Source organism: Mobula birostris, chromosome 3, assembly GCF_030028105.1.
Source record: "Mobula birostris isolate sMobBir1 chromosome 3, sMobBir1.hap1, whole genome shotgun sequence".
In the NCBI taxonomy this organism is placed as follows: Eukaryota; Metazoa; Chordata; class Chondrichthyes; order Myliobatiformes; family Myliobatidae; genus Mobula; species Mobula birostris.
The window spans coordinates 48819639-48844408 of record NC_092372.1 but is presented as its reverse complement, the minus strand read 5'-3'; the positions used below and the strand labels follow the sequence as shown (position 1 = coordinate 48844408).

At 41.8% G+C, this 24770-nt stretch overlaps 1 protein-coding gene across 2 annotated transcripts in view; it reads right to left on the bottom strand.

Moving 5' to 3' along the window:
- Positions 1–24770, bottom strand: part of LOC140195023 (E3 ubiquitin-protein ligase RNF180-like) — a 176411-nt gene that overhangs the window by 112437 nt on the left and 39204 nt on the right. For both annotated transcript variants that reach the window (XM_072252595.1, XM_072252596.1), the window contains exons 3-4: positions 7997–8121; positions 5766–5861 (exon numbers count right to left, since the gene is read on the bottom strand). In XM_072252595.1, coding sequence (XP_072108696.1) covers positions 5766–5861; positions 7997–8092 — 192 coding nt within the window. In that variant the 5' untranslated portion in view covers positions 8093–8121. The remainder of the gene's footprint in view (positions 1–5765; positions 5862–7996; positions 8122–24770) is intronic.

The window sequence follows — 24770 nt, the reverse complement described above, 5'->3', positions numbered from 1 at the left end:
TACTGAATGCTGAACAGACTAGATAAGGTGGATGTGGAGAGGATGCTTCCTCTGGTGGGGTATCCAGAACTAGAGGGCACAGCTTCAAAATTGAGGGGTGACCTTTTAGAGCAGAAGTAGAAAAGATAGCCAAAGAGTGGTGAATTTGTGGAATGCTCTGCCACAGTCTGTGGTGGGGGCCAAGTACATGGGTATATTCAAAGCAGAATTTGATAATATTCCTGAGCGAGGCATCAAGTGATATGGTGAGAAGGCAGGTGTATGGGGTTGAATGGGATCCAGGATCAGCCACGATGAAACGGCAGAGCAGACTCAATGGGATGAATGACCTAATTCTGCTCCTATACCTTATAGTCTTATCCCTTAATCCCCTGACCAATCAAGAACCTATCAACCTCTGCTTTAAATATGCATAAAGACTTGGCGTCCACAGCTGCATGTGGCAAAGAATTCCACAGATTCACCACTCTCGGGCTAAAGAAATTCCTCCTCATCTCCATTCTAAAAGGATGCCCTTCTAGTCTGAGGCTCTGTCCTCTGGTCTTAGGCACTCCCACCATAGGAAACATCCTCTCCACATCCACTCTGTTAAGGCCTTTCACCATTTGATAGGTTTCAATGAGGTCACCCCCCATTCTTCTGAATTCCAGTGAACATGGGCCCAGAGCCATCAACCACTCTTCATACGACAAGCCATTCAACCCTAAAATCATTTTTGTGAACAACCTTTGAACTCTCTCCAGTTTCAGCAAATCCTTTTTAAGATACGGAAACCAAACCTGCTCATGATACTCTAAATGAGGCCTCACCGGTGTTTTATAAAGCTTCAACATTACATCCTTGCTTTTATATTCTCGTCCTCTGGAAATGAAGGCACATTCATTTGCCTTCTCTCCCCCCCGCCCCACTAACTCAACCTGCAAATTAACCTTTAGGGAATCCTGCACAATGACTCCCAAGTCCCTTTGCACCTCAGTTTTTTGTATTTTCTCTCCATTTAGAACGTAGTCAACCCTTTCATTTCTTCTATCAAAGTGTGTGACCATACACTTCCTGACACTGTATTCCATCTGCCATTTCCTTGCCCATTCTCCTATTCTAAGTCAGTCAGTAGCCTCTCTACTTCCTCAAAACTACTTGCCCCTCCACCTATCTTCATATCATCTGTAAACTATGCAATAAAGCCATCAATTCCATCATCCAAATCATTGACATATAATGTAAAAAGAATCAGTCTCAACGCAGTCCCTTGTGGAACACCACTAGTCACCAGCAGCCAGTCAGAAAAGGATCCCTTTATTCCCACTCTTTCCTGGAATACCATGGGGTCATAGCTTGTTAAGCAGCCTCATGTGTGGCACTTTGTCAAAGGCCTTTTGAAAATCCAAGTACATAACACCAACCGATTCTCCTTAGTCTATCTTGCTTGTTATTTCAAAGAATTTCAACAGATTTCTCAGGCAAGATTTTCCCTTGAGGAAACCATGCTCACTATGGCCTATTTTATCATGTGTCTACAAATACCCTGAGATATCATCCTTAATACTCGACTCCAACATCTTTCCAACCACTGAGATCAGACTAACTGGCATATAGTGTCCTTTCTTCTGCCCATCTCAGTTCTTGAAGACTGGAGTGACATTTGCAAATTTCCCATCTTCCGGAACCATTCCAGAATCTAATGATTCTTGGAAGATCTCCTCAGCCACCTTCTTTCAGAACTCTGGGGTTAACATCATCTGGCCAGGTGACTTATCTATCTTAAGACCTTTTAGTTTCCCAAGAACCTTCTCTCTGATTACAGTAACTTCACAGACTTCATGCCCCCTGACACCTGGAACTTACACCATTCTGCTAGTGTCTTCCACGGTGAAGACTGATGCCACGCACTTATTCAGTTCATCGGCTATTTCATGGTTCCCCAATTACTACCTCTCCAGCGTTGTTTTTCAGTGGTCCAATATCCACCCTCACCTCTCTTTTACATTTTTAGATACAGTGTCGGGTACAGTTCAATGGGACTAGGCAGATGAAGTTGGTATGGACTAGATGGGCTGAAGGGCCTGTTTCTGTGTTATAGTATTCTAAATTTAATACTATCTTCATCAGTTCTTACATGGCAGAGCCTTATTTATATGACCAAACTGCAACTGAAATTATCAATCTAACGGATAACTCGGTGGTTGTAAACATAAGCAAAACTGTACTTGAGGTATTTAAATTTTAATGCTTTTAAATTCTGTTTTTATCCTGCTGCGGTTACACAGCCAGCAGAGCTGTTGCCTCACAGTTCCAGTAATCCAGTTCAATCCTGACCTCAGGTGCTTTGTGAAGAACACGCGTTCTTCCTGTGTTCCAATTTCCTCCCATGTCCCAAAGACATAATGGTTAGTGGACTAATTGGACACTGTAAATTATCACTAGTATGTAGCTGAGTGGCAATGCCTGGGCGGTGTTGAAGGGAATAAAAAGGGATAAGCATAGGATTAATGTAAATGGGTGCTTGATGGTTGGACTTAGTGGACTAAAGAGACTTTCTGCGTTGCTTAACTCTACGACTCTATGGATTTAATTGTTGAATACACATAAGCACAACATTAAGTATGAGATTCGTTCTCTAGAAATCCAAGTGAAGGATTTTAACTGCAGAATAAAATGTCAGCCACTATTAACAATTTATAAAAAGATACACAACTGAGCTGAACTGCAACATGTAGTCTCAGGCAGTCTTTAAGTGTATGGTTCATGAATATCATTACTAGCAATAATAGTAAGGATTCTGTGTTAATATCTTGCATTATGACAACATCATTAAATTGTTCTTTCATGCCAGAGTGCAGTGTTCTTCAATGAATCAAGGAGAAAGTACCATCTGAAGCTGTATTATCATCACTCCCTTTGGCCTGTTGCAACTAATGGACGAAGTCAGTGTTTTAGAATCATGAAAATTTACAGCACTTATGCCCGTTCTGGTCAGCCAACTAAAAATCAATCTAAGGTCAGATTAAGGTGTAGAGTTGTTATTTTTCTCAATTTGTGTATCATTAGCATTTATTGCTCATCCCTAATTGCCGTCAAGGTGTTGGTGTTGAGTCAATTATTACACTGTTTCTGGTGAACAGTCTGTTGGCTGACTTTCTAGTCAAAGGGTCTCATACCATTGAATATCAGGCTCTCTGTTGTTTGAGACGGTCATTGCTAGGCACTTCTGTGGCATTTGTATTACCTCATAACTGAATAAAATCTCGATTTTGTGGCACATAGCTAGAGACAGCTTGATATTTGTGGAAATGTGAATGGAACTGAACAATATCCAATCAACAGTGGATAACCCCACTTCTAACCCTTTAATATAAAGTCACCTTTGAAGCTGCTGAATATCCTGAATATAGGAGACTTCCCAAGGAACCCCAGAAAATAAGTCCTGAGACTTGATAATTGATCTCCAATAACTGAAAGATTTTTTTCCAATATTTGGAGAGTTCTCTATGGACATTTACAGCAATTTATTTTTGGACTAGTATGTTTTCTCTTCTATGCCCATTGATTTCAATTTTACCAGGATTCCTTGAAACCACACTTTGTCAAACGCTGCCTTAATTTCACAGGCAATCAATCTCACAGCAACTCTGAGATTTATCCCTTTAGAACATGTTTGGATTAAAGCTATAGCAAGGTCAGCTACTGAATGGTCCTGGGAAAATTTGTATTGGGCATTGGTGAACAAGTTATTGGCAAGTAGTGTTACCGAATAGCACTATCAACAGCACCTATTGTCATTTTGTTGGTAAATAAGAACAGACTGATAATTGATAACTGGATGCACTGATTTGTTCTATTTCTGTGGCTCTTATGTAACTTAGCAATTGTCATGTGGACATTACTGTGAAGGAAATCTATGGCTAGAAGCACAGTTAGTTTTGAAGTACATATCTTCAGTAACACAGATGGATTGCTTTATGGTCTCACACATTTCTCCGTCTGGAGCCAGACTTTCACTGTTTTTTGGCTGAAGAAAACATTTCTTAACACCCCTCCGATCTTCCTACTAGTTAATAAATTAATGTAGGCTGAAGAGTCTGTTCCTATGCTGTACCATTCTATTGACCCCACTCTGAAGGGAAACAAGTCATCGTATTTTCCCTTTTTAAATAACAGTCCTTCAGTACAAAGATTATAACCAAAGAGATTTTAAAAATCCTACACATAGCCTTCCAAATGTTTTCCACTTCTTTTAAAGAACTTGGAATATGTTATATACTGGTTTAGCAAATTAGCCACTCTTAAAAATCCTGGAGCCCTTAATAAATCATTATTCCATAATGTTTACTACTTAGATTAATTTTCTTTCTCTTTAAAAATGAATGTCATAATCGTCTTTCTCTTTCTGAAGAAAGAATGCAAAGCATTTATTTAAAAATAAACATCTATATTGGAGCCACACATTGTCTCCTGATTTGATCTCTAATAGAACCTGATCCTTTTGTTCACTTTCTTTATACACCTGCGAATACTAATAGAATCGCTTTAAAATTTCTCCTCAGCACGCTCAAGACTCTTCCATGTTTTCCACAGTTTTGAAGTCTCTAAATTGTATATTATCCTCTCTTTATTGCCTTAACCTAACATTGTATGTACCTCAACAACCATGGCATCTAGATTTGGGATTCTGTTTGTTGAGGACGTATTTGACTGAATTCTCATCAAGCCCTCCAGAAATTACTCTTACTTAAGAAACTGTTTTCAATTCATTTTTGCTGAATCAAGTACAATTCTGGTAAATTTGACCGTATTCTAATTTAAAGCTGGAAAGCATTCTAAACGCTCAATTCATAGTTAGTGTGTTATTGTAGTTGAAGCATAACACAACCAAAATATAATAGTTGATATGCTTTTGCTTGTGCTTGCATATGTGCATATCTTACACTTTACAGTAGAGCAGTAAATAAAACTGACTACAAAATTCAGAAATTTTGCCTGCTCTATTCAATTTCTTGTTACTTCAATTTTGTAAAAATGGCACTTGAATTGTTAGATTTAACTCAATGAGAGGCCCTCCATTGGTCAGAGTTGACCATGGATATTGTGCCCTAGCTGACTTCATGATACACAAGCTAGTACACAGCTGCGGTAGTACGATATGGAGAGCAAGCTGTTGCCTATGCAGCAGGCTCCCTCTCTCCACCCAGCCGATGAATCCAAAGGCAGAACAGAGACCAATACAGTTCGACACAGACCAATACATCAAAAGCACCACAGGGGTTGCCAGTCAGCGTTGAGTTCAATGTAAGACTGCCTTAGGGACTCCAGCTCAGGAATTTTCCTCATGGTTTACTCTTGAAGCCTTTCCCAGGGGTGGAAGGGAGCAGAGGTTTGAGATCAGAGTTTTCCTTCTCCTAGATTAGCTGCCAACCACAGCTGACGAGCCCCATCTACCCATAACAACTGGTTTTAAAGCACCAGTAACCTGCCTTTGCCCTTTGACTTGTCAATAGAAACGGTTCCACTGGGCGTAGTTAAACTACATGTGAAGGTCAGGAGCTGGACTTGGTTGTCAGAGGCTATTTGAAACGCACTTTATTGGGAGCATTTAATAGGTGGTGGGAGCTTATCCCCACTACCTCTCCCAGCTATGACAACCTTAATTTGAAGTACACAAACCCATTTCTGATGATTGTTCAGCCCAAAGCAGGAACCAATTCCCCAAATGCTGAGTGTTCTGTGACTTTTGCAACACTTGCCATTTTCATTTTAGAATTATTTACCTTTTCTATTTCTTTTTGAATCCACTCTGGAATAGACTCTAACTTTACATGCCATACTGTACAGTTGACTTGTCCGGTTGATTCCTCAGCAGCATCCTAAAATAAAGAACAATTAGATCTATAAAATGATAAAGATCATTCAAGCCACATCACAATAAAGAAGTGGAGAAAATGTATATCAAACAGCAGTTTTAAGAATCTATAACATATTCTGTCTGTCATATGTTATGTAATTAGGACTGGAACTGATAATATTTTCTCTCCTCACCTCTCCACCTGTGGTTTTGAAAACTAAAGAGACAGCTGCAAACCCATGAATGTGAAAAGGAACAACTTGAAGACAAAAACATGTTCTAACATGGTGAATAGGGGAGGGAGGGAAGGGAAGAAATGAAATGAAATTAGAAAATGCTTGTCCACTACAGAGTAGAAATGGACAGCAGTTCTAAAACTGCTGAAAGCAGGACTGAAGAATCAGATATTCCAGGAACTCAGCAAGATGAGTTGGTATTAAACATAGAATCTTAAATCATGGAAGGCTGCTACTTAGCCCATACTATCTATGTCTGTTGTAAAACAGCCAAAATCCACATATAAGCACTTAGTTCTTTGATTGGAGGTCATGGATCTTCAAGTACACATCCAATTACTTTTTAAATGCAATGAGGAATTATCCTTGATCATTTTTTTCCCAAACAGCAGTCCCAGAGTCCTCCGGATTACTTGTACTCCCCCTCAGCTGATCTCTGATCCTACTAATAATTATTTTAACTTTATGTTGTCTATTTTTGTGCCACTCTGTTAAAGGAAATACTAGTCTATCCAGACCCTTCGTAATTTTTATGTATCTCAATTATGTCTCCCCGTGGTTTCTTCTCTTCCAAAGGAAACAATGTTAGTTTATCCATTCTTCATTCATAGATACACCCAGCAACCTCTTCTTAAATCTTAATAAAGCATTCAACAATCCTCTTTTCCCTCACATCACTCTGTTTTTTTCCCCATTTATATGTTATCCAATTGTTTTTTTTCACCTTGCCAAATGCCTTTGTGGATTAAACTCCATTTGCTATTTTTTCTGCCCAACTATAATTATTTGGACTGCAAGTACTTGGTTTATCCTTTCCTCCCATTTTGAATAATAGTACAACAGTAGCGTTCTCCAGCTTGGCACCAGATCTGATAAGTTGTAGCCAGTATCTTGCACCTTACTTCCCTGCTTTTTTTTTAGACAACCTGGGCTGTATTTAATCCAGCGCTGGTATTTTACCTACTTTCAAAAATGAAATTTTGTTTTAATACCTACTTCTTTACCATGTTTATCTTACCTTATATTTTAACACCTATTCCTTGGCATCATCTTCCTTCTTCTGACAGAAAAAAATCATTAAGAAGCTTACCCACATACCTCACCTCTGTCTTTTTAAGTTACCTTTTAGATCCTTAACAAGTTCTACTCATTCCTTAGTTTTATTCTTGCTCTTTAAGCATTTATAAAAGATCTTTGGACTTGTTTGATTCATTGACAATACCTGTGTATTCCCATATGTTTTGTTGCTTTTCTAATTTCTCTGTCATGATTTTAATACTCTTCCAGGCTTTGTGATATGCTCTTTCCCTATTTTGATCAATTGTATCTTGAACGTACTTTGTCATCCAGGGTACTCTTGATTTGACAACCCCAAGCTTTATCTCTGTAGGAATGATTACCATACACACCTTGAGTATCTCCTATTGCTTCAAGAATAATTTGTCTTTAAGTATTTGATTTCAACCTACTTTTGGTAAATCAATTCTTAGGTGAATAAAATCGGCCTTACCCCAATTTAGAAACATTACCCTTATCCCATTACTGTCCTCTTCCGTAACGATGTTAAATCTCACTCAATTCTGATAACAAACACAAAGGTGCTAACCCACTGTTAATTCTTGCACCTACGCAGCTTCATAAGAAATGAGAGCAGGAGGAGGCCAATTCGCTCTTTAATTGGCTTCAATATTCAACAAGGTCGTGGCTGATTTCCCACCTCAACAGCATTTTCTTGTTCTATCTCCATTCGCCTTTATCCAAAACCCTACTGATTTCAAGCTTGAGTGAAATGAATGGCTGAGGTACAACAAGGTAGAAAAAATTGCTCAACATTGAAAGCTGAGTTTCTAGAACTATGTTTATTCCACAAAATTAAGAAATGTAGCATTTATGTCAGCAAATGATCAAACATGAACAATACCTGCATTTTTGATTTTTGTATCCCCTGTGGAAGGGACAAACTATCAGCGTTCAATACAAATATTCGACATTTCCAGCAACGTAGTATACCTTCCATTTCTGAATTCTCAGTGGATCCTCATATGTCTGTAAGAGAATGTGCATGAAACAAGGATTAACCTTATTTGTCACATATATATCAAAACAATACAGTGAAATGTTACATTTGTATTAACGACCAACACAGTAATTGGTAAAAAAAAAGATATAAAATCCTCAGAAAGAAGTGACATACAACTGGAAGATGTAGAATCCTTGTGGATAGAGTTAAGAAACTGCCAGGGTAAAAAGACCCTGATGGGAGTTATATACAGGCCCCCAAACAGTAGGAAGGATGTGGGATACAAATTACAATGGGAGATAGAAATTGCATATAAAAAAGGCAATGTTATGATAGTCATGAGATATTTCAAAATGAAGGTAGATTTCGTGCTTGGTCCTAAGAGGGAATTTGTAGAACGCTTAAGGGATGGGTTTTTTAGACAAGATTGTGGTTGAGCCCATTAGGGTAAAGGCAATTCTGGATTGGGTGTTGTGTAATCAACCCAATTTGGGTAGGGAGTTTAAGACAAAGGAACCTCTAGTAGGCAGTGATTACAATATGATAGAATTCACCCTGCTGTTTGAGAGGAAGAAGATGTAGAGAAAGGGAATTAGGCATCTGAGAGGAGCTAGCCAAAGGGACACTAGCAGAGGTGTGGCAGAACAGCAGTGGCTGGAGTTTCTGGGGGCAATTCAGAAGGTCAGGATAGATACATCCCAAGGATGAAGAAGTATTCTAAAGGGAGGATGATGCAACCGTGGCTGACGAAGCAAGTCAAAAACAGCACGAAAGAAATTAGAGCACATATAACAAACATCGGGAAATTAGAGGATTGGGAAACTTTTAAAAACCAACAGCAGGCAACGAAAAAGCAATAAGGAGAGAAAAGATGAAATATGAAGGTAAGCTAACCAATAATATCAAAAAGGATACCAATCACAAACAAGAAAATCTACAGATGCTGGAAATTCAAGCAACACACGCAAAATCCAGGAGGAACCCAGCAGGCCAGGCAGCAAAGAGTACAGTTGACGTTTTGGGCCAACACCCTTCATCTTACCATAAGTTTTTTTTCAGTTAAATAAAGAGCAGAAGAGAGGTGACAGTAGATATTGGACTGCTGAAAAATGACACTGGAGACGTAGCATTAGGGGAACAACTACAAAGAAATGGCGGATGAACCTACTAAGTATTTTGCTTCAGTATTCTCTATGAAAGATACCAACGGTATGCCAGAAGTTTGAGAGGCCAGAAGTGTATGTAGTTGCCATTACTAAGGAGAAGGTGCTTAGGCAGCTGAATGGTCTTAAGGTAAATAAGTCACCAGGACCACAAGGACTACACCCCAGGGTTCTGAAAGAGGTATCTGAAGAGATTGTGGAGGCATTATTAATGATCTTTCAAGAATTAATAGATTCTGGAATGGTTCTAGAGGACTGGTACATTACAAATGTCACTCCACTCTTTAACAAGAGTGGGAAGCAGAAGAAAGGAAGTAATACGGCAGTTAGTCTATAATTTCAATAAAATAACTTCAATGGTTGGGAAGATGATGGAATCCATTATTAAGAATGAGGTTTCAGGGTACTTGGAGGCACATGATAAAATAGGCTGAAGTCAGCATGGTTTCCTGAAGGGGAAATCTTTCCTGACAAATCTGATCAAATTCTTTGAGGAAATAACAGGCATGATAGACAAAGAAGAGTCAGTGAATATTGTTTACTAGGAATTTAGAAGGCCGTTGACAAGGTGCCACACATGAGAGGCTGTTTAACAAGAGTCAATGGTATTACAGGAAAGAAATGGGTATGAATAGAAGATTGGTTCACTGGCAAGAGGTAAAGAGTGGGAATTAAGGTGGTATTTTCTGATTGGCTGCTGGTGACATGGTGCTCTGCAGGGTGTGTGTTGGGACCGCTTCTTTTCACGTTATATGTTAATCATTTGGATGACAGAACTGATTACTTTGTGGTCAAGTCTGTGGATGATACGAAGATTGGTGGAGGGGCAGGTAGTGTTGAAGAAGCAGGGAGTCTACAGAAGGACTTACACAGATTGGGAAAATGGGCAAAAAAGTGGCAGGTGGAATATAGTGTAGGGAAGTGTATGGCCAGGCACTTTGGTCAAAGGAATAAAGGCATAGACTATATTCTAAGCAGGGAGAAAATTCAAAAATCAATGGTGCAAAGGTACTTGGGTGTCCTTGTGCAGGATTCCCTAAAGGTTAGTTTGCAGGTTGAGTCGGTGGTAAGGAAAATAAATGCAATGTTAGCATCCATTTTAAGAGGACTAGAATATAAAAGCATGGATGTAATGCTGAGGCTTTATAAGGCATTAGTCAGACTGCACTTGGAGTATTGTACTTGGGAGTACTTAGGCCCTTATTTAAAAAAAAGATGTGCTGGCATTGGAGAGGGCCCAGAGGTCCTCTCCAATATGATTCCAGGAATTAAAGGGTTAATGTATGAGAAGCATTTGATAGCCCTGGGCCTGTACTCACTGGAGTTTAGAAAAATAAGGGGTGGTCTCATTGAAACCTATTGAATATTGAAATGCCTAGATAAAGTGGATTTGGAGAGGATGTTTCTTACAGGGGGAGGATCTAGGACCAGAGAGTAAATCTCTGAATAGAGATAAGGAGGATGAGGAGGGTAGTGAAGCTGAGGAAGTCAATGCCACAGATGGCGTGGAGACCAAGTCATTGGGTATATTTAAAGTGGAGATTGGTAGGCTCTTGCTTAGTCAGGGTGTCAAAGATTACAGGGAGGAGAATAGTGTGGAGAGGGATAATAAATCAACCATGATGGTATGACAAAGCAGACTCGATGGACGGAATGGCAGAATTATGCTCCTATATCTTCAGGTCAGATAGTCCGGGCACATGTTACGGGCAGCCTACAAGTGTTGCCATACTTCCAGTGCCAACATAATATGCCCACAATCTACCAACCCTAACCCAAATGTCTTTAGAATGTGGGAGGAAACCAGAGCACCCGGAGGAACCTCAGCAGTCACAGGGAGAACGTACAAACCCCTTACAGACATCAGCAGGAACAGAACTCTGATCTTCTGATCATTGGTACTCTAAAGTGTTATGCTAACAATTACGCTACTGTGCCGTACCATACAAGTAATAGTCGTTAAAAATAATTAAAGAGCAGAGCTTAAATTGTAAAACTTGCAAATATGAAAAATCCTGAACTGCATTAAACCAAATTAGAACACTAATTCTAATGAAAACATCATCATCATCAGGTACCATGCCCAGATTGAGCTTTGACTGCCATGGCCCACACATTCCTGTATCGGGTCAAGTGGATCAATTCATTGGTATTCGTTTCCAGTTCTCTGGATGCTGTCTCCATCATCATTTGTCTTTGCCTTCCTCTTGCCTTCTTCCCTTCAATCTTTCCCATAATTACCATGCATTCTAACTCCTCTTTCCTAATCACATTTCCAATGAAGTTACGTTGCCTTTTCATCATCTCACACGTTATTTCTCTTTTTGTGTTTGCTCTGTTCATGACATCCTCGTTAGATATTCAGTTTGTCCATGATATTCTTTGCATCCTCCTCAAAAACCACATCTCTGCTGCTTCATTTCATTTCCTCATTACTAGATATCATCCAACATTCTGATCCATATAACATAATTGGATAAAAGTAACATTTCAGTACTCTGAGGCGGGTTGTCATGCCTAGCTTAGTGTTGGTCAGTATACTCTTCATTCTCGCAAAGGTGTCTTTAACCATCCCTATTCTTCTTTTGATGTCTATATCGCACCTGCCTTCTGATGTCACCCAGCTTCCTAAGTAGCAAAAGTTCTGTACTTGTTTTATGTTTTCCTGTTTATTTTCAGCCTGCAGATAGGATTCTCCTTCTTTTTGGATATCACCACACATTCTGTCTTTTTGCGATTGATAGATAGACCCATTTTTGCACTTTCTTCAACAATTATATCAATTAAGTTTTGTAGTTCTTCCTCTGTAGTTGCAACTAACGCAGTGTCATCTGCATATCTGAAATTATTGATGTATCATTCTAAACTGCAACCAGTGATGAGGCTCTGACTGGGGACTTTCAGAGCTTTGGGGAAAGTGGAGTTACCCCTTAGTCATTCATTGCTCCCAGAGCTGCTCTAACCCGGATGAAAACATACATATTTGAAATGCCTGAAAAATTCTCATACATATTGTTGGAATTTATGAGACATTCCCGTACCAATAAAATCATCTAAAGTGAAAAAAAATTGCGAACTACAAGTTATGGTACACTTGGAATTCATATTTTGTAGAATATTTATGATTAACATTTTGTGATTTGCTATAATTACGAGGCTTACTTTTGCTACAATGTTCCCTATGCACATATGTTACTGCAGTCAAAAATCACTGGGGAAGCCATTATTTAAAGCAGTGTGGCTTTTAAAAGACTGTAATGTCAGGGATAAGCTCAAAATAACTTTGAAGACAAAAATGGAATATATAATACTCTTATACACTCCACAACCCTATCAACTCTATTATATTCCCAATACATCAACGTATCATAAAATTCAGAATTTAATTATTTTCAGTATTTATCTGTCCATGGAAAGAGCAATTATTATACATGAATTCATCGTTACTATGTTAATAATCTGGACCTAGTCAGTTGCAGCATTTTTCCATTGTTAACAATGGTTTCATAAATATCCCTGGCACAATTTCAAAAGCTTTAAAAAAAAGATAAAATTAGTTATTGGCAGTTCCAACTCAGCACTATTTGGATCCCTCGTGTCAAGTTGCTGTGTTTCAGAAACAGCAGGTGCTAGTAGTTCAATTTCCCACATTAATAGCACCGTTCTTCATAGCTCTTATCTTGGCAAGATGGTCCTAAACATGTAATGCCATAATACAGTCTCCATTCTTTCAGCTGCTTGGGGCTTAGCAAGAAATGGCAGAGCCCTGTCAGGGCAGAGGGACCTACACAGTCTACTGAAGAACAATATGTAAAGGAGGCAGCCTCCTTCTCCCACAGGAACTCACAGCAGCTCACAGCAAGATGTTGCCAAGGAAATGACTGTAGAAGGCATGAGCTCACTTATATGAATACCTGCATTTTTAGGGGGCCCAAGAATGGAGTTGAATGCCCCTACCCACTTTGCCTGTAATTACAGAAGTCACAAGAAGTCACACACAGTATATCTCAGCAGGATCTTAAAGCAGGATTTCTGACAGTGACTCAGACTCTACCTCTCAGTATGCTACAGGCACAACTTAGTCAAGTCGAGTTTATTGTCATGTCACAAACACGGTGAGGTACAGGTACAATAAAAATTTGCTTTCAGCAACTTCACAGGCATATAGGTTCAGACACCACGAAACCTAAATATGCAAGACAATGTAGAGAAAAAAATGACTGTAATTTAAAAAAACACATTAATGCAAGAAAAACACAATCAGAGAAAAGTCCATAATAGTGCAAGAGGTAGTCTGTAGTGTTCCATTGCTTCAGCAGAGTTAGCATTCTGCAGGTCAGTTCGTTCTGGCTTCCCTATTCCTTTCCGGTCCTGATTAAGGGACTCAGCCTGAAATGTTGATTATTTATACCTGTGACGAGAATACACATAAATTAAGATGTTTGCTGGCCTGGGTTAGCAACAGTGGCATCAGCAGTTGGTCTGCCACCTGTCCTCAGGGGAGGGAGAGATAAGGAACAATGAAGCAGAATTTGGAGATGTTAATGAAGGAGCCATCAGTCTGGGTATTGTCTAGAGCGGCTCCCCCTTTGAACCCTGAACTGTTTGAAGTGATGGACAGGCGATACCCCAGCAGGGGGATAAAAGGGGACAGGTTCGCTAAGGCAAGACACACGACACCCGAGGTAACGAGTCCCTGGAAGCGGTGCGCCTCTCACGAGTCGGTGGGAAGTACCGGGCCATAAACGCACAGGGTGAAAAGGTACGATCAGCGGGAACCCGGTGTGTGTGCACCCTCGCTTGGGCGCCAGGTTCACTGCAGAGGATCGACCGCATCTGGAGGAGGGGTCACAGTCGGTGACCTCAGGTGACATCACAAAGGACCCGCCCGAAAGCTGCTTGTGAGCAATATCGCCGGTCTGTGAGTGGAAGCCGTGTCTGAATGATCAGTCGTTCTCGTTCTCTCTCTCCCTTCCCCCACGTTGTCCATCGCCATGGCAACAATTACTGCGAACTGAACTAAATTGGACTGAACTTTGTGTCACTTTGAAATTGGTCATTTACCCCTAGACAATGATAGAGCTTGATTGATGCTGTTATCTTAATTCTGTGCACATGTGTGTTTATCATTGCTGAACTGTTGCATTTATTATCCTTTCGATTACTGTGTTGCTTGTTTCTTTAATAAAACTTTCTTAGTTCTAGTAATCCAGACTCCAACTGAGTGATCCATTTCTGCTGGTTTGGCAACCCAGTTACGGGGTACGTAACATAAGTGGGGTTCTCGTCTGCGATTTTGAACGCTAAATTTGGGACGGAGTAAATTGATTGGGTTAAAATTCCTGAAAGAAAGGAAAGACAAACAGCAGAAATGGAGGCTGAGGAATTTATAAAGGCGCCAACCTTGGAGGCATTAGAGGATGCCAGGAAATCGGAATTGGTAGCTGTGGCCAAACGGTTGAATCTTGCTAAGGGGAAGTCGACAATGAGGAGAGAGGAGATACACAGAGCTATCGTAGAGCACTATGTATCTGAAGGTGTGTTTCCCCAAGGCGAGCTGGGGGTGGTGTCTATTGAAAAACCTGCTGGAGACGCGGTACAGGTGCCGCTTGAAAAACTGAGACTCGAGCACGAGTTCCGGGTACGGCAGTTGGAGCAGGAAGAGAAGGAGAGGGACAGAGAGTTACAGCGAGAAGAGCAGGAGAGAGAGGTAGAAAGGCAAGAGAGAGAGAGACAGTTGGAAAGAGAAGAGAAAGAGAGAGAAAGACAGTTGGAGAGAGAAGAGAAAGAGAGAGAGAGACAGTTGGAGAGAGAAGAGAAAGAGAGAGCGAGACAGTTGCAGCAGTTGGAGAAACAGAGGGAAAGGGAATTCGAGCTGGAGAAGTTAAGGTTAAGGGCAGAGCAGGGGCTCGTGCTGAACCAAGGTGGAGGGTTCCAGGCGACCCAGGAGGTTAGGCTGGTTCCCCCATTTGACGATACCGACGTGGATCGGTACTTCCTCCATTTCGAAAAAGTGGCTATAAGTCAGGACTGGCCGAGGGATAAGTGGGCTGTGTTACTTCAGAGTGTACTGAAAGGGAAAGCCCAAGAAGCTTACTCAGCTTTGTCCGCGGAAGATGCCCAGAGGTATGAGGTGGTGAAAGAGGCCATCCTCAGGATTTATGAGTTGGTCCCTGAGGCATACCGGCAGAGGTTCCGGGATGCGAGGAAGCAGTGGGACCGCACGTGTTTGGAGTTTGCCCGTGAGATGCAGACATATTGTGAGCATTGGTGCGCCTCAAAGGGGGTAGAGAGGGATTATGACAGACTGCTACAGCTGATCCTGATTGAGCAGTTTAAAGGTTGTGTCCCTGAGGGCATGAGACCCTACCTCGATGAGAAAGAGGCAGCCACGTTAGCCGCAACTTCTAAGTTAGCGGATGAGTACGCGTTGACGCATAAAATGAAGTTTGCCCCGAGTAAAGGCTACCAGAAGGGTAGTCAGGACGGCGGGGAGAGTCCGCCGGAAAAGTCAGAAAGTAAGCCGGGGACTAGTGAGAAGGATAAGGTAGACCGGGAGCAGTCTGTTAGGAAGTCTCCGGGGGCCGTCTGTTATAATTGCGGGAAAGTCGGACACTTTGCGTCCAGGTGCTTTGCCCCAAAGGAGACGGGAAAAGGGAAGACAGCGATTTTGAATGGCTGTATCGAGCTGTTAAGCGAACCGCTAGGGGAGGACAGGTCTGCCAAAGTTCAGGAAGGGCGCAAGAGGTTTATCTCGGCCGGATTGGTGTCAGTAAAGGAGGGGTTAAAACCAGTTCCAGTGCGGATCTGGAGAGACACGGGAGCGTGTCAGTCACTAATACCGAAGAGTGTATTAGAGTTTAGCTCAGAGACCCAGACTGGGGAGGTAGAGGTCAAAGGTGTTGGGGAAGGGACAGAGTCAGTCCCTTTGCACCAGATACACTTACAAAGCAACCTGGTCTCTGGACTAGTCACGATCGGGGTGAGGTCCGAATTACCGATGAAGGGCGTGGAAGTCTTGCTCGGTAATGACGTCGCCGGGGGAATCGTGTTCCCAATCGAGAGATTGACAGGTCAGCCTGCCAGCAGTGAGGCCCCGCCCATGGACTCACAGGTTCATCATGGGGCTGCGGTGGTAAATTTAGCTGACATGTTTCTGCCAGTCTTGTACGAGAAGAGGGTAGAAAATGAAAAGAAGGAATGTGGTGAGACAAGAGGTAGTGAGGGAGCTGGGAAAGACGTAGCAGTAGCCAGGAAAGAAATTGTGCAGACGCGGGAGCGAGATGAAGGGCTGATGGTTTCGGCAGAGACAGCTCTCTCCGACACAGACTTGACAAGGGAACTAGTAGGCTATTGTGCAGAGGAGGAAGTGCTAAGGAAGAAAGAGAGACCAAGTACCGTGCCCGCCAAAGAGGAGTGGGGGGTGGTGCAAAAGGGTTATGGGGATGAGGTTTTTAACATGGCCCACGAGGTACCCCCCGGTGGACATTTTGCGGTGCTGGAGGAAACAGTTGGTGGAATCATGAAAGAGGTTTACCAGCTGCCCAGGGGGAAGAATGTTATTGATCATGACCGACGCGAACTAAGGCAGTCACAGGCTTTTGATATGCTAGCAAACCTAGTCGGGGTTAGCGTGGACATCAATGAAGCTAGGGTCCCCCCGATAAGAGGGAAAAACCATTTTGAAAAGATTAGTATGGTATCGATCAGATGGGAGAAGGCTATTGTTTTGGCCAGGTCTACTGATAAGGTCTCTCCCTTAATCCCCAAACAAAGCGGCTCTTTAGGAGAAGTAATTAAACGACTCGCACCCGTGTGTTTGATTGTCCCGAGGCGATGCAAAGAAATGGGACGTTGGGGGGTGTCTGTTACTATAGGTCAGCCTAGCAAACAACAGCCATATATAATGAGTAATTCAGTGACTAAAGGGCTGATGAACACAGATGTGTGTATTGGCAATTTAATACGGCTGTCTGAAGTCAGCTTGATAGTGAACCTTGAAAAAAATGAGTTCGGCCACGCGAAGGTCACTTACCTGGGAATTGTGGTGACACAGGGGCAGCTGGCAGCGATGCAAGCTACAGTGCAGGCTATCGCTGACCTCCCAACCCCGACAGACAAGAGGGCCCTCAGAAGGCTCTTGGAGAAGGTGGGGTACTGTAGGAAGTTTTGCAATAACTCTGCGGTCACTACCCCTCCTCCTCCTACTAAGCCCTTGCGAGAGAAAACTGAGTCGGAATGGGACGACCCTTGTTATTGTGGTCCGGGACAAAACCAAATGAGAGGTTACATTGATCGCAATTCATCAGTGTTTCTGGCCACTATGAAGTTTGCTGAGTTGGAGCCTGGTCTAAGGGATTATTAATAACACATATAAAAGGGACGGAAAATGTGATTACTGACTGTCTGTCAAGGTGCTGACAACTTCAAATTCTCTGTATTAGCCAGATAGCTGATAAAGATGTATATTTGTGTGTATCAAATAATGTACTCATGTTTGTAATTTTTACCCCGATAAAAATCCTTAAAGGGGGGAAGTGTGACGAGAATACACATAAATTAAGATGTTTGCTGGCCTGGGCTAGCAACAGTGGCATCAGCAGTTGGTCTGCCACCTGTCCTCAGGGGAGGAAGAGATAAGGAACAATGAAGCAGCATTTGGAGATGTTAATGAAGGAGCCATCAGTCTGGGTATTGTCTAGAGCGGCTCCCCCTTTGAACCCTGAACTGTTTGAAGTGATGGACAGGCGATCTGGAGATGTGTAATGAAGGGACGGGAGAGAGAGCTGTCTAGAGCGGCTCCCCCCTTTGAACCCTGAACTGTTTGAAGTGATGGACAGGCGATCTGGAGATGTGTAATGAAGGGACGGGAGAGAGAGCTGTCTAGAGCGGCTCCCCCCTTTGAACCCTGAACTGTTTGAAGTGATGGACAGGCGATACCCCAGCAGGGGGATAAAAAGGGACAGGTTCGCTAAGGCAGGACACACAACACCCGAGGTAACGAGACCCTGGAAGCGGTGCGCCTCTCACAAGTCGGTGGGAAGTACTGGGCCATAAACGCACAGGGTGGAAAGGTACGATCAGCGGGAACCCGGTGTGTGTCCACCCTCGCTTGGGTGCCAGGTTCACTGCAGAGGATCGACTGCATCTGGAGGAGGGGTCACAGTCGGTGACCTCAGGTGACATCACAAAGGACCCACCCCAAAGCTGCTTGTGAGCAATATCGCCGGTCTGTGAGTGGAAACCGTTCTGAATGATCAGTCGTTCTCGTTCTCTCTCTCCCTCCCCCCACGTTGTCCATCACCATGGCAACGATTACTGCGAACTGAACTAAATTGAACTGGACTTTGTGTCACTTTGAAATTGGTCATTTACCCCTAGACAACGATAGAGCTTGATTGATGCTGTTATCTTAATTCTGTGCACGTGTGTTTATCATCGCTGAACTGTTGCATTTATTATCCTTTCGATTACTGTGTTGCTTGTTTCTTTAATAAAACTTTCTTAGTTCTAGTAATCCAGACTAAAACTGAGTGATCCATTTCTGCTGGTTTGGCAACCCCGTTACGGGGTACGTAACATACCCCTGATGCTGACTAATCTGCTGAGCTTCAAACTCCTGGGAGTGCACATCTCACACAGCCTTTCATGATCCCAGCACATATCCCACACAGTCAGGAAAACTCACCAACTCTTCTTTCTGAGGAGGCTGAAGAGAGCTGGACTTCGCACATCCATACTCACATCATTCTACAGATATGGAGTGGAGAGCATCCTTACAAGCTGCATGACTGAGTGCTATGAAAACTGCACTGTGCTGGACAGGAAGGCCCTAGAATGGGTAGTTAAAACTGCCCAAACCATCACCGGCACCATCATCAAGGACATATATACGGAAAGGTGCGGGACAAGGGCCAGTAACATCATGAAGGATCCCACAAACTTTCTCATGATCTGTTTGTCCCAATCCCATCAGGGAGGAAGGCTATGTAGCATCCACACCAGGACGACTAGACTCAGAAGTAGTTACTTTCCCCAAGCAGTAAGGATGATCAACACCTCCACCCACTAACTCCACCACTACCTTATTATTTCCTGTCAGTCAGCATATGTACAGCCTTGTGTCATTTTATGGACATACAATCAATCTATGTATATAAGCTATCTTATGTACTTTTATTTTGTGTTTTTTTATTATTATTATTGTGTTCTTTATTTTTATTTAAAGATACAGCACGAAATAGGCCCTTCAAGCTGCACTGCCAGCAACCCTTATTTAACTCTAGCCTAATCACGGGACAATTTACAATGACCAATTAACCTACTAATCTGTAGATCTTTCAGCAGTGGGAGGAAACCCATGTATCCCATTGGGAGGACATACAAACTCCTTACAGATTACTTTGGGATTAAACCCTGAACTCCAACATCCTGAGCTGCAATAGCATCGCGCTAACCACTACACTACTGTGGCACCCTATCTTTTGTCTTTTTATCTTTAGTGTATCATTTTGTGCTGCTTCAGATCTGGAGTAACAATTATTTTGTTCTTCTTACACTCGTGTTCAGGAAATGACATTGAACAATCTTGAATCTTAAGTTCCTCCATATGAATTGCTCTGGATTTCCAGCATCTGCAGAACCACATGAGTTTATAGTTCAAGAATCCAATATGTTGTAGTAAAGTAGCTTCTATACCTCCTGCCTGACAGTAGCAGTGAGAAGAGGGAATAACCTCAATGACTGCAATGCTTGATGATAGATGCCACCTTCTCGAAACAGCTCCTCCTATAGATGCTGTTAATGATGGAGAGGGCTGTGCCCATGATGGACAAGGCTGTGTCCACTACTGTCTGCAGCTGCTTGTGTTCCTGAGCACTGGAATTGATGCACCAGGCGATGATGCAACCGGTCAGAATTCCTTCAACAGTGCAACTGTTGAGAGCATTTGATAATATGCCAAATTCTCTTAAGCTTCGAAGGGAGTAGAGGCACTGGCGTGCCTTCTCCTAATTGCATCTGATTGCTGGACCCAGGACAGCACATCCGAATGTTAACACCCAGGAATTTGAAGCTGCTTACTCTCTCTGCTTCCGAGCCTACAAAGAAGGTTGGCACATAGCCACCCAACTTCACCTTTCTGAAGGCAACATTTAGCTTCTTGGTTTTATTAACAATAAATGTGAGGTTGTTATTGAAGCACCACAAAACCACAAAAGCAGATGTTGAAGCAGTCCTGATGAAGGATCTCGGCCCAAAACATCGACAGTTTATGCATTTCCATAGATGCTGCCTGACCTCCTGAGTTCCTCCGGCATTTTATGTGTGTTCAACCAGATGTTTGTTTACTAACAAATGTGTGTGCAGTACAGGTGACTTTTTTTCCCTCAAGTAATGATGGAAAAGCCTCCATATGGTGCACCCAGGCACCTGCTAACATTACCTTGACGTTAATCACCTGCATTGATTGTTGTAGTAGATTGAGATGTATGCTATGCCTACATATTGCTTTGATATACAGAACATTCCTGCTGTTCTTAATGGCACCTCATAACTCTCCAGCTTTGAGCTGTCATATAAGTTTGCCCGCTTTGTTGCCATGGCGACATGGTAGCATAGCGGTTAGCGCAATTCTATTACCACTCAGGTTGTTGGATTTCAGAGTTCAATTCTAGCGCCGTCTGTAAGGAGTTTGTACATTCTCCCCGCGACCGAGTGGATTTCCACCAGATGCTCCAGTTTCTTCCCACAGTCCATGGGCGTACCAGTTGTAGGTTAAATGGTCATTGTAAATTGTCTTGTGATTAGGCAGCAGTTCATTGGGCTGAAAGAGCCTGTTCTGCCCCTTATCTCCAAATAAGTAAAAAATCTAATCTGCTAGTTACGTCCTTCAGAACTCACTCAGTAGTGGCACAAATAGTGAAGATAAGGAAGTCCTCCACTCTCTGTTCCTGCTATTTCCAGTGCTTCTTCTTTGAGTGCTAAATAAGGACCAGAATTACTTCATCAGCTGAAGGAGGATAGTATATGACTATCAGGAGGAGGTCTAACTGATGCCATGAGACTTCAGCGACCTCCAAGATCAATGTTGAGGTATCCCATGGCTACCTCCTCCCACTGGTTAATCACTGAAGTGCTCCCTCTGATAATTCTATTCTGTCAGGAAGACAGAATGTACGGAGGATTTGTGACTGAGGAAACTGGAACATTTTGGCAGATGTCTTTCTCCAGTATTTTAGTCATTTCTGATCTGATAAATATAGAAACTTGTTTTTCTGGCAGGATACCTGCAGGCATTTCTAATCACTTAACTTTCTGAGGGCACCTGCTGAAACAATCTGCGGGTGTGTGGTGACTAAAATCCTAGCCTGGGTCACACTAATTAACCTTTGACAACATCTTGAATAGCACCTGCCAGTGACTGCAAGAGAGATGTGCTTGACCATTTAACTAACATTCAGACTGAGCCTTCAGTCAGGTTAAAGGCTGTTTTTCATTCTTCTTCTCTCTCTCCCCCCCTCCCCACACCCCCCCCAATTGAACAGCACCAATTGTGAATCAGTTGAAAATCTTGCTAGAAAACAATTTTGACAGGTCCTTCTGGGGGTCTTGACCTGAAGCATCAACTGTACTCTTTTCCATGCATGCTGCCTGGCCTGCTGAGATCCTCCAGCATGTTGTGTGTGTTTCTAGGAGCTAGGGCTTTACTCTTTGGAGAGGAGGAGGATGAGAGGAGACATGATAGAGGTGTACAAGATAATAAGAGGAATAGACAGAGTGGATAGCCAGCGCCTCTTCCCCAGGGCACCACTGCTCAATAAAAGAGGACATGGCTTTAAGCTAAGAGGTGGGAAGTTCAAGGGGGATATTAGAGGAAGGTTTTTTACTCAGAGAATGGTTGGTGCGTGGAATGCACTGCCCGAGTCAGTGGTGGAGGCAGATACACTAGAGAAGTTTAAGAGACTACTAGACAGGTATATGGAGGAATTTAAGGTGGGGGCTTATATGGGAGGTAGGGTTTGAGGGTCAGCACAACATTGTGGACCGAAGGGCTTGTACTGTGCTGTACTATTCTATGTTCTATGTTTCTTGGCAGTTATACTGATGTTGACTTCGTTTGGGTGAGGAAATATCAAAAGAAATAACATTAAGGTAATTGCTGCAAAAGCATATATCTTGTTAAGTTACATAGAAGAATGTGTGAAATTGGTCTATGTCATGTTAATATGATGTTTTGAGGCACTGCACAAAACATCATTTATGGCACGGGGTTCAGGTATAATTTTCTCAGGGACAAGAATGTATTCTTATGCTCCTAGTTCACAAATCTAAGGACTCATATTGGTTTGGAATGTTGTTGTTCACTTCTATGTTTGCATGATTTGTGTTTTTTTCCCTTTTGGGTGTTGGTCTTTATTCTTTTTTTAATCGGGTTCTTTCAGGTTTCTTGTTTTTGTGGCTGCCTGTAAGCAAATAAGTCTCAAAGTTGTATAATTTATACATTCTTTGATAATGAATGAAGCTTGAAACTTTGAAACATATAAATAATTCAAACTGCACTATTTAAACTTCGGTGCACAGAAATTCACCCTTGGTTGCATATGCCAAATCCCCATAGTGCTTGTCCTCATACTTGGTTGTGTTGAACAACTTCAACAGCAGAAATTAATCTACAGATTTTATTATATCAGCTGTATAATCCCCATGTGACCAGGGAAAATTTTCCACCTATACATCTGTGATAGATGGCAGCAACATACTGGATCAAAGTTTTCATCATAATTACTCTGCAAGACTGAAAGTGGCATTATGTCACAAGTCCAAAAGTTGCTTTCCATAATAGTCTGCTCCTCCACAAGGTATGATGCTACTATTTCCATAGGCTGAATCTACACAGGATCATAGAATCAGTAATTCAGTGTGAACTTTAACTTTTTGCATATTTTTCATTGTAAAAACACCTGAAATTTCCTTTCTGACTGTTAAAACTCGGTCACACTTCAATGTACGAAGTTTTAATAATTTCTGAGCAGTCTTTCTGGCCTGGAAAAGCTAATTATATGAGTGATGTTTTGTTCCTCCCATTTCATGATAACAAAGATCCTATGATTTTTAAAATAATAAAATCAATTTTTGATCTTACCTGCCTCTTTTAGTTCAATATCCAGTAGGTGGAAATGCACTGACCTGCTTTAATTCTGACCACCCCAGATGAGCCACTGTCTCTTCTCAATCCTGCATGTTTACTTTTATATCATAAAGATAGATCCTTGCCTCTTTCATTTTCCTCCTTTCCAATATAACTTAAAGAATGCCAAGATGCACATTTGCTCCAACCTGTCTCCCCACCACTTCCCATGACAACTCAGCTACCTCGGATTTATGGCACTTCAGTAAAAATTTCCTTCAACTAAATATCAGTGACTAACTCATTAACTAATTTTCCTGCCAGTTGTCCTAACTACATTTGTTCATAATGCAGTATTAGTCAATTTCACCAAACGTTTTTTGCTTCTTCCTATTTCTGTCATCTCCCCTGAAGCAGCCCTATAACTACTGGAAAAATTCAGACTCCTTGGCACCTCCCCATAAGGAGCATGCTCAGAACTGGATCAACCCCAACTCTGGAACTCTTTCCCTTCACAATGCTATGAAAGAAAATTGTAAGAGCCATGTATCTATTTTCTGTTGTCTGTATTGTATTTTGTATTGTATTTTGTGTTGCACATTTATTATGGGTAATTTGTCATGTGCATTGGGGTATAGTAGAAGCAATGAGTATAGTTACATATTCTCACTTTGTCTTAGTTAATCAGTTTAGTCTAATTAAGGGAGGGTGAGCCAAAGGGGCTTTTTTTGGTTGACCACTAATTTCTCTTAGTTAGGCTTATTTCATTAATTTCTAATATTTCTAATAAAGATCATTTGTCTTTACTGGTTCCATAATAAAGTATCAAATGTACATTACTTTAACTTGGGACTCAATATTTTTGGAAGCGCCTCATACAGTGCCAACTCCCACATTCAGTCTCTCAGCAGGTTTGATTTGTTTTCAAGTATCCACTACATTTTTTTTGTCAATTAAAAAAGTTATACCAAGCAAACATCAGTTTACAGCAAAAGATTGCCCCAGCTCGGTTGATGAAACTGGAATCGCAACACTGAGAAGCCCAAGCAGTTTGCAGTAGGATTATCTACGGCTTTTTGTTGACTCATATAGTACACTGCCAGTCCATTGGGGACCGTTGCTATTTACCTGAGAATGCATCATTTGTTTTATTGAGTGCTGAAGCATTGTCCCGATTGCTAACATTTGAACTGAATATTGTTTCTTGGCCTGGTTTAAGTGCTTAAGATGTGTGAACAGTTTGTTTGTTGCCTACGTTTATTGAAAGGAATACACCGGTACATTTTGCAAATGTGCTGTGGGAGAATAAAGAGTTAATTGCAAGTGGCGCAATAATGGTTGATCCAAATATGTTACATTGAAGGCCATGGTGCTGCAACAAATG